Below are 13,196 nucleotides of genomic sequence, written 5' to 3' on the forward strand. Positions count from 1 at the left end.
ATTTGTGGGCACTTTGTTTTTGCCAAAGGGGATGACTATACACTTTTTGGTGTTTAGCTTGAGGCCATGGCTCTGGCACCAGTTGTCTGTTTCTATGAGGCCCTTTTGTAGGATGCTTGTGTTGGCTGGAGAGTCGACTACAGTGCCCAGTTTGCAGTCATCTGCTAACTTGGTCAGCCACAGTCCTTCCGTGTTGGCCTGTATCTCCGAGAAATATATACCGAACAAGAGAGGTCCCAGGACTGAGCCTTGTGGGATGCCACTTGTAACTGGTTTGGAGTCTGACATGGCTCCAGCAATTCTAACCATGTGGGTTCTGTCCTTGAGCCAGTTTGCAACCCATCTAGTGACATAGGGGTTTATATTTAATCTGGTGAGCTTATCTATAATGCCCAAGTGGGGTATTGTATCGAAGGCTTTTGCGAGGTCCAGGTAGGCTGTGTGGACCACCTTCCCATCGTCAATGGCCTTGGTGACTGTTTCAAAGAAATCGACCAGGTTTAAGAGGCAGGATCTCTGCCCTTAAAGCCAAACTGGGTAGGATCCAGTGTCTGTAGGTCCCCAATATCTTTATTTAAGAGGTCCATGATGATCCTTTCCATAGCTTTGCAGACCAAGCTAGTCAGGCTTATGGGGCGATAGTTTCCAGGATCCGTTGAGGCACCACCTTTGTGGAGATGGACCACTGTTGCTGTACGCCACTCTTTGGGAACAAATCCTGTAGTAAGGCTGAGATTGAACAGTAGTTTTATGTTTGGGTTTAGCTCTTCTTGGGAGTTCATGTAGGACGCAGCCTGGGACACCGTCTGGTCCCACTGATGCGTTTTTTTTTGCTCCGTTGGGATAGATATTTGCCCTTTTGGTGGGGGGGGGGGAGTTTGCACTGAACTGGTCAGCTAGGATGTTGGCAATGTCTGTGGGTTCGGTGTATTTTTTTCATTTTGGACTAATTCTGAGAATATCTGGGAATTCCCAGCCAGGTTCATAACATAACTAAAGAAAGCCTTGTGATTATCCTTAGTGTCCTGTGCAATTTTTCTCTCGAAGCTGGCCTTAGATGATTTTATGAGTGCCCGTAGTTTTTTGCTAATAGTGATCAGAGATGCCTTCCCTTTTTGGGATTTTGCTCTATCATGTAGTAGCTTCCTCCTTCTATTGTATAGTTTGTTTATGGCTGGGGTCCACCAGACAGGACGCCTGCCTTTGGAGGACTTGGTCTTGGTTTTATTTGGGATTGCATGATCCATGCATTCCTGAATGTGTTCATAGAATGCGTTTATAAAGGATTCTGCAGTCTGGGCCGTATTTTCCACAGGCCCGGGGGCTTTGAAGGATTCCACCTCTGTTTTGAGGAGTGTGAAATTTGCTTTAGAGAAGTTTAGACGAGTCCAGAGACAGGCATGTCTCCTAATGACTGAAAAAGTAAGTGCCATCCTGCATGATGCAGTCACAGCATTACAGCCACATCTGAAAGCATGCCTATCAACTTGAAAGGTGAGGAGATGTTGCATAACTCTAGCATCTTATTTTTCAGGACCCTACCTTTCTTGGCACATAATGGTGGCAGCAGTATTTTTTTTTCTAATGTGGTCAAGCATATTACTTGTCTATCACTGGGATGTGGACTCTTGGCTGGAACCATATCAGACACATTACTGACATCCAGGGACACCAACATCTGGATTAGCAACAGGTGGTGGTGCAAACAATTCATAACCCTAAAGAGGCAGTCAGGACAGGAGACTAGTAGTCAGGTTTCAAGGATGCACTGGTAAAAATATCCTCCAAGTCCTCAATGACTGGAGTTATGGTTAACATTTTTATCTCTGGTAAACCCAGAAGTTCTCTCTATCTTTTCTGAGCTTCAAAGACCTCACCTAAATTCCCATTTAAATTGATCTCGACTCCATCACCAAATCAGACATCTGATATAGAACAAAGGATTTTCTCTGTGTCTGATCCACAGCCGAGGGTAGGGAAGATACCAGAGAGATATATTGTCAGCTAATCCATCTCAGTGCAAGTGGAATCAGAGTGGGGAATGTTCCATTTTCTTTTCTGAACACAGACCCCAACACCAAAGAATGACCAGAGGAAGGCTGCACTGTGTCTTGTGAGCATAAGAAAAGTGCTGGGCCAACTTCAGATTCTCAAAGGGGACATGGGATGGGTAGAGGCCCTACCCAGCTCAAGATACATTAAAAAGTTTGATACATAGGATATGGATAGCTTGGGTGCTACTTCTGGGAGTGGTGACAACCTTGGAGCCCTCTATACCTCTGAGGGTGACCTGGACCTCTACCTTGGTTCTTTGGACAAAGACTGAATATTGCTCTCAGCCTTGGTAATCATAAAATGGGTGTTGGAACCAGAATCCTTTGTGGAGATGTCCAAGCCAAATAAATGACAGAATGATTTTAGCTTAAGAAGAGGTGTAGTCATTTGAGTGCAGGCAGCCTCCTGAAGGATACTTCCACAGCCCTCAGTCAAATTAGGCATCAGAAAGTACAGTTGTGTACCTAGCATAAATGTAGATGTTCGAGTGCATTTACTGTTGCAGTCATTAAACTTGGGTTATCCTGCTGGCAGGCTACCCGCAGTCAGCCTTAATTCCAAAGTCCTGGTCCAGCATTGGTTGCTGTCGCCTCTTCCCTGACATCAGTGCGCCAGCGGTATTATAAGATGCAGCCAACACCATTTTCTTCAGTTTTTCTTGCCCCAGATGTCAGGTGCCCCCAAGTAAGTAGGCAATACAAATACAAATCCTTGGGGCTCAGATCTGCCTCTTGGGCGTCTGTATCTGCCTCTTTGTGGCCTGTCTGACGCTGGAAAGGACCAACTTTTAGAAGGCCAGTACCTGCTAAATCTAGGTGGCTGAACCTGTAAGAAATCCTTTACTGTCTGCATTGATTTTGCTTTATCCTCCATTTTCTTTAACACCTCTTCTGCCTTAACACCAAACAAAGTATCATGCTGTAATGGAGCATCCAATAATTTTGCTTTAACATGATCAGGTAAACTCTGTTCTTTTAACCAAGCATGCCTTCAAATGACAGAACCTGTAACTGCGGCTCTGCAAGATGCCTCTAATGAAACAAAACCACATTGTAAAGTATGCTTTCCCACTTGTTCAGCTGCATGCAATAAATCCTGCATTTCCTTGTTCTCAGGACATTCAGGGCTAGTAAGCATTTTCTGTTTTAGCAAAGACATTAGGTATTGTTGATATTTAAGCATGTGAAACTGGCAGTTTAAAGCCCTTACAGCTAAAGTAGCAGAGGTGTAAACTTTCTTCCCCCATCTGTCCAGTGCTCTAGAATACCTATCAGAGGGAACAGGCTTTTTTGCAGTGGAAGCCTTGAACCCTTTGGGAACCTGAGACATAGTTTCAGGATCAGCAGCAGGGTTTTTATAAAGAAATTTATGAGAAACTGGAACCCTGTAGTACCTCTATCTGGCTTAACTGGTGCAGGGGGTAAAGAATCAGGAGTCAAACTGGATTCAAAAGAACATCAACAACAATATCTAGTACAGGGGGAATAGCAAGAGGCCTGTGCTGAGGCAATAAAAAAAAGTCTCTGAGCCTTTTCTTGGATTCTGAATAATCCTGGCTCTCCCAATAGAAATGCTCCCTCATGGTGTGCAGGGTTTCCCCAAAAGAGTAGTCCTCAGGAGGAGAGGCTGAAGGGACAGAATCTTCAGCATCAGAGTCCTCATAGGGAGGAAGAGAATATCCCTGTTCTGAAGAGGAATCAGAAGAAATAGAAACCTGGTCAGAGGAGTCATAGTGTCTTGCCTAGGACTTTTGTCAGGAGGGGGAACCCCTGATCAAAGTAATTAGGTCCTCGGCCATTTTGAGCATCTGTTTCTTTGGCATGGATGACTGTCCAGGAGAATGCTGTACTTGTTTCTTTGTCTTTAAAGGTGTTTTAGACTTAGCTGCTGAAGTAGTTTTGATAGTAAGCTGTGTAGGTCTGAAAACACCCTCAGAAGCCGATGCCTGCTCAGCGGCTCCAGACCCATCTGAGGGAATTGTTTCCGTAGGCCCAATACCTTGAGTTTCCAAAGGCCTAGCTGTCTCCACGTGGGAGTCGGAGGCAGCCTGTGGCTCTGAGGTAGCAGGTGTCAGGGGCTGCGAAAACGCCTCAATGAAAACCGGTGAACCAGCGACTGGCCTAGAAGAGGCTTCGTCATCGGTTTTGGACCTCAGATGCCTGTCTTTCTTTGCCCTTGCGTTTTTTATGAACTCCAGTCGTTGGTTGTTCCGACAGCATTATATAGTTAAATCGTCAGCCAAAGTAATGTAAAGCAAAATCGAACAGACGCTTAATAGTGCATTGGTTGAATATAGCACAAAACTGACAACTAGCAACGTCGTGGTCAGGGCCTAGGCAGGGAATACAGTAAGAATGAAAATCCTTATGAGGTATTTGCTTCCCACAAGAAATACAATTGTTAACTTTTACTGACATCGGTCTGGAGCAAGAAAAAGTTTCCCCAATGGGGTACTTAGCTTTATTGAAGACTTCGGATCCAAAATTCAATTTAGAAAATCTCAGGAGTCGGCCGACCAGCACTTGCAAACTGCTTTTGCTTCGGGCACTGCGCAGCAAGAAAGACTGAAGAATATGGCGTCAGCTGCATCTTATATACCCCTGGCGCACTGACGTCAGGGAAGAGGTGACAGCAACCAACGCCGGACCAGGACTTTGGAATTCAGGCCGACTGCAGGTAGCCTGCCAGCAGGATAACCCAAGTGTAATGACTGCAACAGTGAAACACAATGAACATCTGCTTAGAGTTGATGAATACAAAAGCTCCTCACTGGACTAAACACACTGAAGTCTAGGAGGGGACCTTTGGACTCTGAACAAAGATAACCAGCTTCTCAGTATTTCGTCACTCATGAGCACTCCTCAGTTGCCTTATGCTTTTTTTGTCAGTAGTGGACAAGGTGTCCAGTTCTGCAGTAGTCTTGAAGAGATTTAGCTCTCTGCTTTATGGTCTTACTAAACACACTGCAGCAGGGACAGGAAGCGACAAAGTGCTCCATCGCCAGTCCAAATAAGCACTGAATATGAAAATCCTTGAGTGGAATTTGCTTTTTACAGTCAAGTAATTAAATTACTCTGTAACCTTTGACATCTACGGTCTCTGATGTCCATAAAACTACAGTAAGCATGCAAGAAAAAATAGATTTTTCACAACATGGTACTTCTCGTTCTATTCCAGAAATGAAGCCAAATGAACTTATTGATAATGTATTGAAAGATGCATACTGATGTGCTCATGATGTGCTGCAAGAAAAAGATGGTGTGGAACATGTCCCTCAAACCGCAGACATGGGTAATGTCCATGTGGGAGGGCATCTGCCAGGCACAGATCAAAAAGGGTGCTAAACTCTGGAGAGATCAGATGGTTTGCCTTAGACAGAAGTCCAAACAAGTGAAGACTACTAGAACAGCGAACCATATGATGAATTGCTAAAGAAGGTATAAGCAGATCTCTCTCATGGGTAACAAGCATCTTCTGACAATTTCAGAGTTGGGAAAAGACCAGCCCATTCTAAGGCCATCCAAGTCTCTGAAGAACTGAAAAGATGGACAGATGGCTGCATAAGGATCATTCCAACATATTGTAAACACTGCAGGACTGATAATTACAATAACCTTTTGTTTTACTCACGTGGGGCAACCACAAACAGAGCTACTAGCTGGACAACTACCTGGGAGAGAGGAAGATGAACCTGCTCTTTTCAGAGGGTCTCTAAAGTCACTTATTTATTTTAACTAGCACTTTCACTGGTCTCCCCTATTTACAATACTTGCATTTCCTAGGGATTCTTCTGAGGGTGTTTTTCCCCTGGATTCCAAACAGCTGAAGTTTCACCTGCTATAGAAGAGGCCGATGTCATCTGTTCCAACAACATTGTCCCAAATTCTACAAAGGCTCTGGGAATTCTAACTCTACTAAATATATTTTTTACAGTTTTACAATGTTAAGAGTTAGTCACATGACCTCTGCCAAGAAAAAAACACTAGGTGAAAACCCTATGAATGACTACCACAGGCTCAATAGCTAGTGACTTTTTCTAGTGACATCATTAGACACTGAAAAATCCATAAAAACTATCTGAAAAAATCAAAAGCAGAGAAAAAGAATACCAAACAGACAGCTTTGTTTTCAAGTGCCTCGTCTCAAATGGCAAGTACTGAAAAAGGTGCAAGATCACTCCTCCTTTAAAGATAATTTTCTGGCTGATACCCTGGGTGGGAAGCAACCTTGCACATAGTCTAAGAATGTCCAGCTTCTCAGTGTCATAGGTTCATAGGTGTGTACTAGGCTAATGGCCTTGGAGCCTTTACAAGCCTAGCCCATAGGATTACGCTGGCATTGTGCTGATACTCTTTCATTTACTTGCTTTCTCTTAAAACTTGTTATTAAATCAATCTAAAGTTTTTAATCTAGCCATTCCCCCAAGCAAGAATGAGAAAAAACATTAATTTTTCTTTTGTCATGCTCTTTTAACAGGGCCCTTTTTTTACATTGCAGTACCTACATTTCTTAAAACTGAGACTGATGTGTGCCTGAGGTAAAGTTCCATTTATTGTGGATAATAATGCAATAAAGGTCCTCATGGTGAATCTTATATTAAGTAGTGCTTGCTAAAAGTTTACTTCTCCTGTTGAAGCTGTCAAGATCAAATGAACCAGCAAAAACAAAATGACCAAATCAACTTTTCAGGAGTTTTATACTGTTAAAAAATAAATTCCACAAACACATCATCTTCATAAATGACAAAGTATACCACCTGTTGTGCAAGCCAAACATAAAAAAAGAAACTATGCAAACTGGTAATGGTACACTTTTAGCAGGAAATGTTCTGTAATACAACTTGAATAAAGCTATTGATGCTACAATTTATTCAAAAGTGCGTAATTTGTTTTCTAAAAGGCACCAACATAGCTGTCTGACAACGTGAAGTAGCACTATAGGGCAAAACGTCAAACAATACTGAATTGCTTTTCAAAACAGGTTCTCAAGTCTAGCCTTAGAACTCCACATAATGGAACCTCAACCCCCAAAGCTATTGCCAGAAGACGCAACTCCCGCACTTCTCCTGGTCATCAGCAGACAATAAATGCAAGACTGATTCTTAGCAAGTCAAATAAGATGTCATGACTTGCACAGCTGCCTTGCAAGCAGACTCTGAAGAAGGTAGTTATTACTAAAATATCGCCTCAGGAGCCCTGACTTTGTCAATCCTGGAATAAGTAAAGTAAAATTCTGTAAGTAAATGAATTAAGCACATTCCATAACCAAACCTTCCTCTCAATGAAGACCGTGATATTTTCTCTAAGGATGGCCAGGCTAAACAGTTCTAGCAACACCTGCAAAAAATTATGAAGTAATGAGATGAGGGGATTAAAAAAGGGAAATGTCATCAGTTACCCAAGGTAGGCAGCAGACTGGTACTGTTCATTATCAAAATGAGAACAACCTTAAATGAAAAAGGAAACCATATAAAAGTAAATGCAGGGAAGGGGAGATAAATCATATGGAGAACTTGGAGACTAGAAAATGAGAAACAAAATGTATCACCAAGTCAAAAAGGAATAAGAAAACATGCAGTCACGAAGCATTAAGAGATGGTAAGTTTTAGGCAAGTATAAGAATCCATGGAAAGGAAAAAAGCATAAAGAAACCAGGCAGCAAAGTCTTAACGAACACTTCACATTCATGTTCAAAACAGCAGCAATTACATAAATCTGGGAAACAATAAAAGACAGGACAATGTACATTATCTGAGATAACTGAAGAGATGAAAAAAGCATCTTTGACATGGAGGAGGGAACAGGCACAGGAAGCATGAGTAGCTCTAAACATTCTAAAAAAGAAATGCTGATTAAAACAAAGAGTGAGGTGGTCATTCTGGCAAAACTACATTCAACAAGCCTCTTAGAGAAGGGATGGTCCTGGGGAAGGAGAAGCAAGCAATTCAGAACAACAAAATGGCACAGAAAACATGAATCACGGAGACTGACTTCAGTAAGTCTTTCGGCTTTTCCCCGGTTAGGGGTTGCCACAGCTGAACTCGAGGCAGTGGATTTTTACAGTGCTGAGTTGCCAGCCCGATGCCCAACCTTCAAAGAAGGCACACCCATTCACACACGCACGTACCTGCATGTCTTTAAATGTCACTCGACAGTGGGGAGGACATGCAGATTCCACACAGAAGATGCTCCAGCAGAGACTCAAACGGGAGAACCTCTTGCTGTGAGGCGAGTGCTGAAGTCAATGCTTACATTTCCAATACAAAAGATTTTGTTCAACAAATTTTGTTGAGTCATGTCAGTCAACTGTAGTGCATTGTAATTCCATAACTAGATCACGAAGAAGGTAGACAACATCTGTGTTGGGATTTCGGCAATATGACAAAAGAACGGGGACAGATTTGAGCAGCAAATTGGGAGGGGTTGAGGTGGAAACTTTGTTAAAGGGAATGGAGAACAATACTGGGAGCTTTCTGAGTGTAAGACCACAACAAATGGTATGCCAACAAGGTTTAATGCTGGGTCTAACTCTACTTAATGTGCTCATCTCTGATCTCACACAGTGCATGGAAAACAGTATCAGTCTATCAACAGGTGACAGACATTTGCAGACAGTGGAGCTAGATGGAGGGGGTAAGGTTGAAAATGGTTCAAGAGAGATGAAACACTATTTAAAAGGTGGCCAATTTCACTTTTAACCCATCCAAGTACACTGTGCTTCCCTTGTAGAAAGTCTAACCATAAGCATGAAATGACAGCAGCAAAAATAAATCAAATTCTGTCAGCAGGGTGGAATAAAAACAGAAGGGTGATGCTACCCTATCATGCAATGGTTAGGCCACAAGTGCACATGGACACATAAATGTAGTCTTACAGTGAAAGAAATAATGCTGACAGTGTACTGGAGTGATGACGTAATTTGCTCTACAAAAAAGGACAAACAGGAGGTATGACACTTGTACATAAGGCAATATGGGGTAAATCAAATGTGATTACTCCAGTCAGGGAGGGCAAGCAGAAAAAGGAGATAAGGCAATGCAGAGTAATCTGAAGGAAAATGTACTTTTATTTCACAGATTAAGAAGGTGCAGGTGGAAATAATTACTCGAATGGTGGCAAAAGGTTAAGACAAATTGGGGCAGCAGGAGAAACTGGATGGTGGGATCCAGCTGCCTCTTGCAACACTCAGGCAAACCAGACAGTCTCTGTGCCTCCTGCTTAATTTACGTAATGTAATTAAAAAAAATGAAACTCTGCAACAAAAAGTTAGAGAGATGAGCATCAATGCAAAATATGTATGAAACAGAAAACTCACACACTTAAAATAATACTGTTTTTAAGTTCAGCTTTTAATAAATGTTAGCTATGGTATTAAGTCTTCAATTACAAGTGACAGTAGCAAACATCACCATAGCCAAAATATAAAAGTACCTTAAAACAGTACACTGAATCTTAAATCAATGAAAATTGCTGAGAAGCTCCTCTTAGCTGCAACACCTGAAAAATATTCTTCAATATCTGGAAAAAAAAAAAACTATAAGACCAACTAGCTCATAAAAAAATACAAACACATTTAGACTTTTAAACTTTGTAAACACTGAATTGTACTAAACAGAAGAGAACCTTGCCTTTTTCTTCCTTAACTAGGCACCACTATTCATAGTAGCATCAGTGGTCAAGGTGTCACCTTTCAAAATCTAATGTAGTTCATTATACTTTCCAGCTATATGCAACCTCTCATGTTATATTGCACTGAACTATACCAACATTATCAAAACTTAAACCACATTAAATTTCATTCTAAATGTATTGTTAAAACAAGGCTGCGCTGTTAACGTTATGCAATCAAGGCATCAAGCAGTTTCTTAAGAAAAAAATCAGACAATGTAACACGTACAGCCTAACCAACCTAACCCTCAACTCCCAAGTGGGAAAAAATGTTTTCTATTTTCTTTTGTAATTGCACAATTTTTGAGTGAAAGGCCCTAAAGGTCTACAAAGCATCTCCCTAATCCAGCTGTTGCTCACTATTTTATCCTTTTCAGGAACACTGTATTTTTCCATTCCATCGTTAACTGTACATCAGATCACAAAACAATATCAGCAGCTTTAAATGCAGGTCATATCGATATGCCCTGAACACCAAAAACAAGCACTTATTTTTACAAGGCTAATGTTAGCACCCTGGCTCTTGCCAATGATGATACATTAAAAAAGAGGCTCGTAACAATCAGTCTGAAAATGGATGTGACGCTATTCCTAGATTTAACACCAAGCATCTCGAACCAGTTAACAGCTCACAAAAGACCACCCCAAAAAGGGGTGTATAACTTCACTACATATCGGAATATCCAAACTCCTTGCAGATGTTCCAACATCTGATAACACCAGCTAAATATTCTATGACCCTCAGATACAATATTTTCAAAGCTAACTATACCCTTTTATCATACTCCCTTGCAGGAAGCATCAGTGCAGAAGATTGTAAATCTTTCTGCAACAATTCCAAGTCAGTACTAGTTCCAAACAAGGAACACACAACAAGAATTCAAAATAAAAGTGTTATATAAAAGCTACAGTTTTGTGCTGTTATTCATACCTTAAACTCATCAGCAGAGTTACTGCTGATACATAGCAATGAAATGTAGGTAGTGCATATAAACTGCCACAGTTAAACAAAAAGGACTGCAAATATAAAAAAAATAATGCTTGGGAGGGGGATGCAGCTCAGCTCCACACAAACAGAAGGAAGCAAAAGAAACTATAATATCATAGCAGTAAAACAGGCTATGGACAAACTGGGTCTCGACTTGTGAAGAAAGCAACAGAAGCCAATAACACCATCATAAGCTATATAAACAGAATTGAAGGCTTATACTTCCCATACATACACTTCCACTTAAAAGTACTGGGTTAAAAAAATACATTTTAATTAAAAGTAATTAAAAGAAAACAATCAGATAATAAAAAGGATGCACTACTGCGTATGCATCTTATCAGGAGAGATTTTTCTTGCACCATGTGCATACTGTCAGGAGGGCCCAAAAGTTCCCAGTCAGTTTTCGCCATACAACAAAACTTACCATTTCCCCATATAAGAACTACCAAAATACCTTTCTGCAAATCAACAAAACAAATGCAAGATCTGACAACTCAACTGTGAAAGAACAGATATGGTTCCCTGTACTTACAAACCTGAAATATGTGAATGCCATCTTATGCAAGTTACTGCCACCAGGAAATGCCCCTCCCCCCAAGAATGGACCTCAACAATGCTGTGCTAACAAGCTCACACAGCCTGTGGGATAAGCCTGTCAACCCTTGCAGTTAGGTTCCATGTGAGGAGGGAGGTTGGTTTTTCAAACAAGAAAACAAATGACAGCACTAGTTTCATGAAACTATTTGACCTGCCAATGTTAAGCCACAAATTCTGCTCTCTATAAGGCTATCATGTACAGAAAATGTTAACACGTACATTTTGACAATAAAATAACAAAGGTCCAGTGCCTAAGTCAACTCACGATCATCTACAAGATAACCAAACAAGGCAGCATGGGGTAGGTAACACTTGGTATAAACTGAAAATTTCCAATTGGCAGCAAAAGCCTGAGAAATTGAGTGTTTCCTGGCAGCGTCACCACTGATGCACATACTAGACAAATCTAGCAAATATGGGTCTATATGAGGAGCCAGACCTAAAGACAGAGCTGGCTGCTCTCCCCAAACTAATGAAGACAGCCCTAGATAGGACTAGCAAGGTTACTTGTACTTCTAGGAACCTTAAAGCCTGAAGCCACTACATTCTTGGTCATCAAGAGGTAATGAGAATCTATTCTGATTTTTCTTCCATTAACTCTGCAGTAAAAAATGGAATCAGTATACAGGAACTTGTAGTGCCTATGGAGGCTGAGGATCGCACATCCATTTGGTACCTCCTCAGAGCCTTTCAGAACACAGAAGTAGAGGGAAAAATCACGATCTCCTGGAAGGCAAGCAGGTCAGTCAACTGACCACTTCCAGAAGACCAAAGCCAGATGCTAACTACGAATCTAGAACAGGACTAAAGAGCCATCTCAAGAGTATCCATCAACTGCTTCACTTTTCCAGGGATGTGAACTGCTGAGAGAGAAGGAAGCCTCATGTATGGCCGAATGGCAGAATAATACTGCTTCTCAGTACAAGGGCTATGACCATCCAGCCATCTGCTTGCCTGAGTACTATACAACAGAGAGGTTATTTGAATGAATAGGGGGAAGTCCTGAAAGTAGCTACTCCAAAACCATTCAGGGTCATTAGCACTCAATGAGTTCTAAAAGTCTGAAATGCAGTCAGTGCCTGCATTATGCAGGATCATAGATGGGTTCTCAAACATTCTTCCAAAGTGTCTATCAAAAACTGACAGATCAGGCTGCAGAAAGGGAAAAGCCACAAAATGATGTGTGGGGAGAGTCCACCAATTCAAATCCTAGCCACAATGGTCTGACACCAAAGCAGGTCCATGACTCCGTGACTGTTCTGCTGTTAAAGACGCCTTTACAGTCCACCACAAACACCCACAGCCTCAAAAATGCAAATGGAATAATGTCCATCATCAAGCCCAGAAAGCATCACAGAGACAAACTGAACCCTTTGTGGCATCATCAGCCCACATATAAAGACCATGACATCCTGGGCCCTTGCTAAGGGCATGAAAAGCAGACAAATAAAACTGTACAACTCTGATCTGATAAAAGCCTTCCACTTGAAAGGAAGCAGAGAATACTTCTCCCAGTTTTTGGCAACTCTACAGACTGCATCCAAAGGAAGGTCACTTCTGGGGACTCTTAGATGGGGCAACTAGATGCAAGTCAGTCTTGCAAGAGGACACCAAGAGACACTTCACTTCTAGGCCATAACAATTATGAGCAGTAATGAAAGACTAAATGGCATAATTCTGTACTGGTTCTGAAGCATAACCAGGTTGAACCACAGTCATCTCCAAGGTGCAGCCCAAGTGATATGCCCAAAGGTTTTATCACAGCACCTCATCCATGTGTCCTGTGGTACCCAAAGCATGATTGCCTGGATGGTGACCACCTGAAACTAGATGTGCTGGGTGAAACCACTGAAGCTCAGAAAGGAACAGAAATCAAGAGGTCCCTT

At 41.7% G+C, this 13,196-nt stretch overlaps 1 protein-coding gene across 4 annotated transcripts in view; it reads right to left on the bottom strand.

The window, feature by feature from the left end:
- The window catches only part of NDE1 (nudE neurodevelopment protein 1), a 653,710-nt gene that overhangs the window by 117,581 nt on the left and 522,933 nt on the right, over positions 1–13,196 (bottom strand). For 2 of the 4 annotated variants that reach the window (XM_044089170.1, XM_044089168.1), the window contains one exon: positions 9,386–9,572. The exons of 1 other annotated variant lie outside the window; for it this stretch is intronic. In XM_044089170.1, the coding sequence (XP_043945105.1) occupies positions 9,487–9,572 (86 nt within the window). In that variant the 3' untranslated portion in view covers positions 9,386–9,486. Of the gene's footprint in view, positions 1–9,385; positions 9,573–13,196 lie in introns of those variants that run through there. One more of the 4 variants, XM_044089166.1, reaches the window with a different exon arrangement.

Source organism: Protopterus annectens, chromosome 12.part0 (assembly GCF_019279795.1).
Source record: "Protopterus annectens isolate FY-2018-M chromosome 12.part0, PAN1.0, whole genome shotgun sequence".
In the NCBI taxonomy this organism is placed as follows: Eukaryota; Metazoa; Chordata; order Ceratodontiformes; family Protopteridae; genus Protopterus; species Protopterus annectens.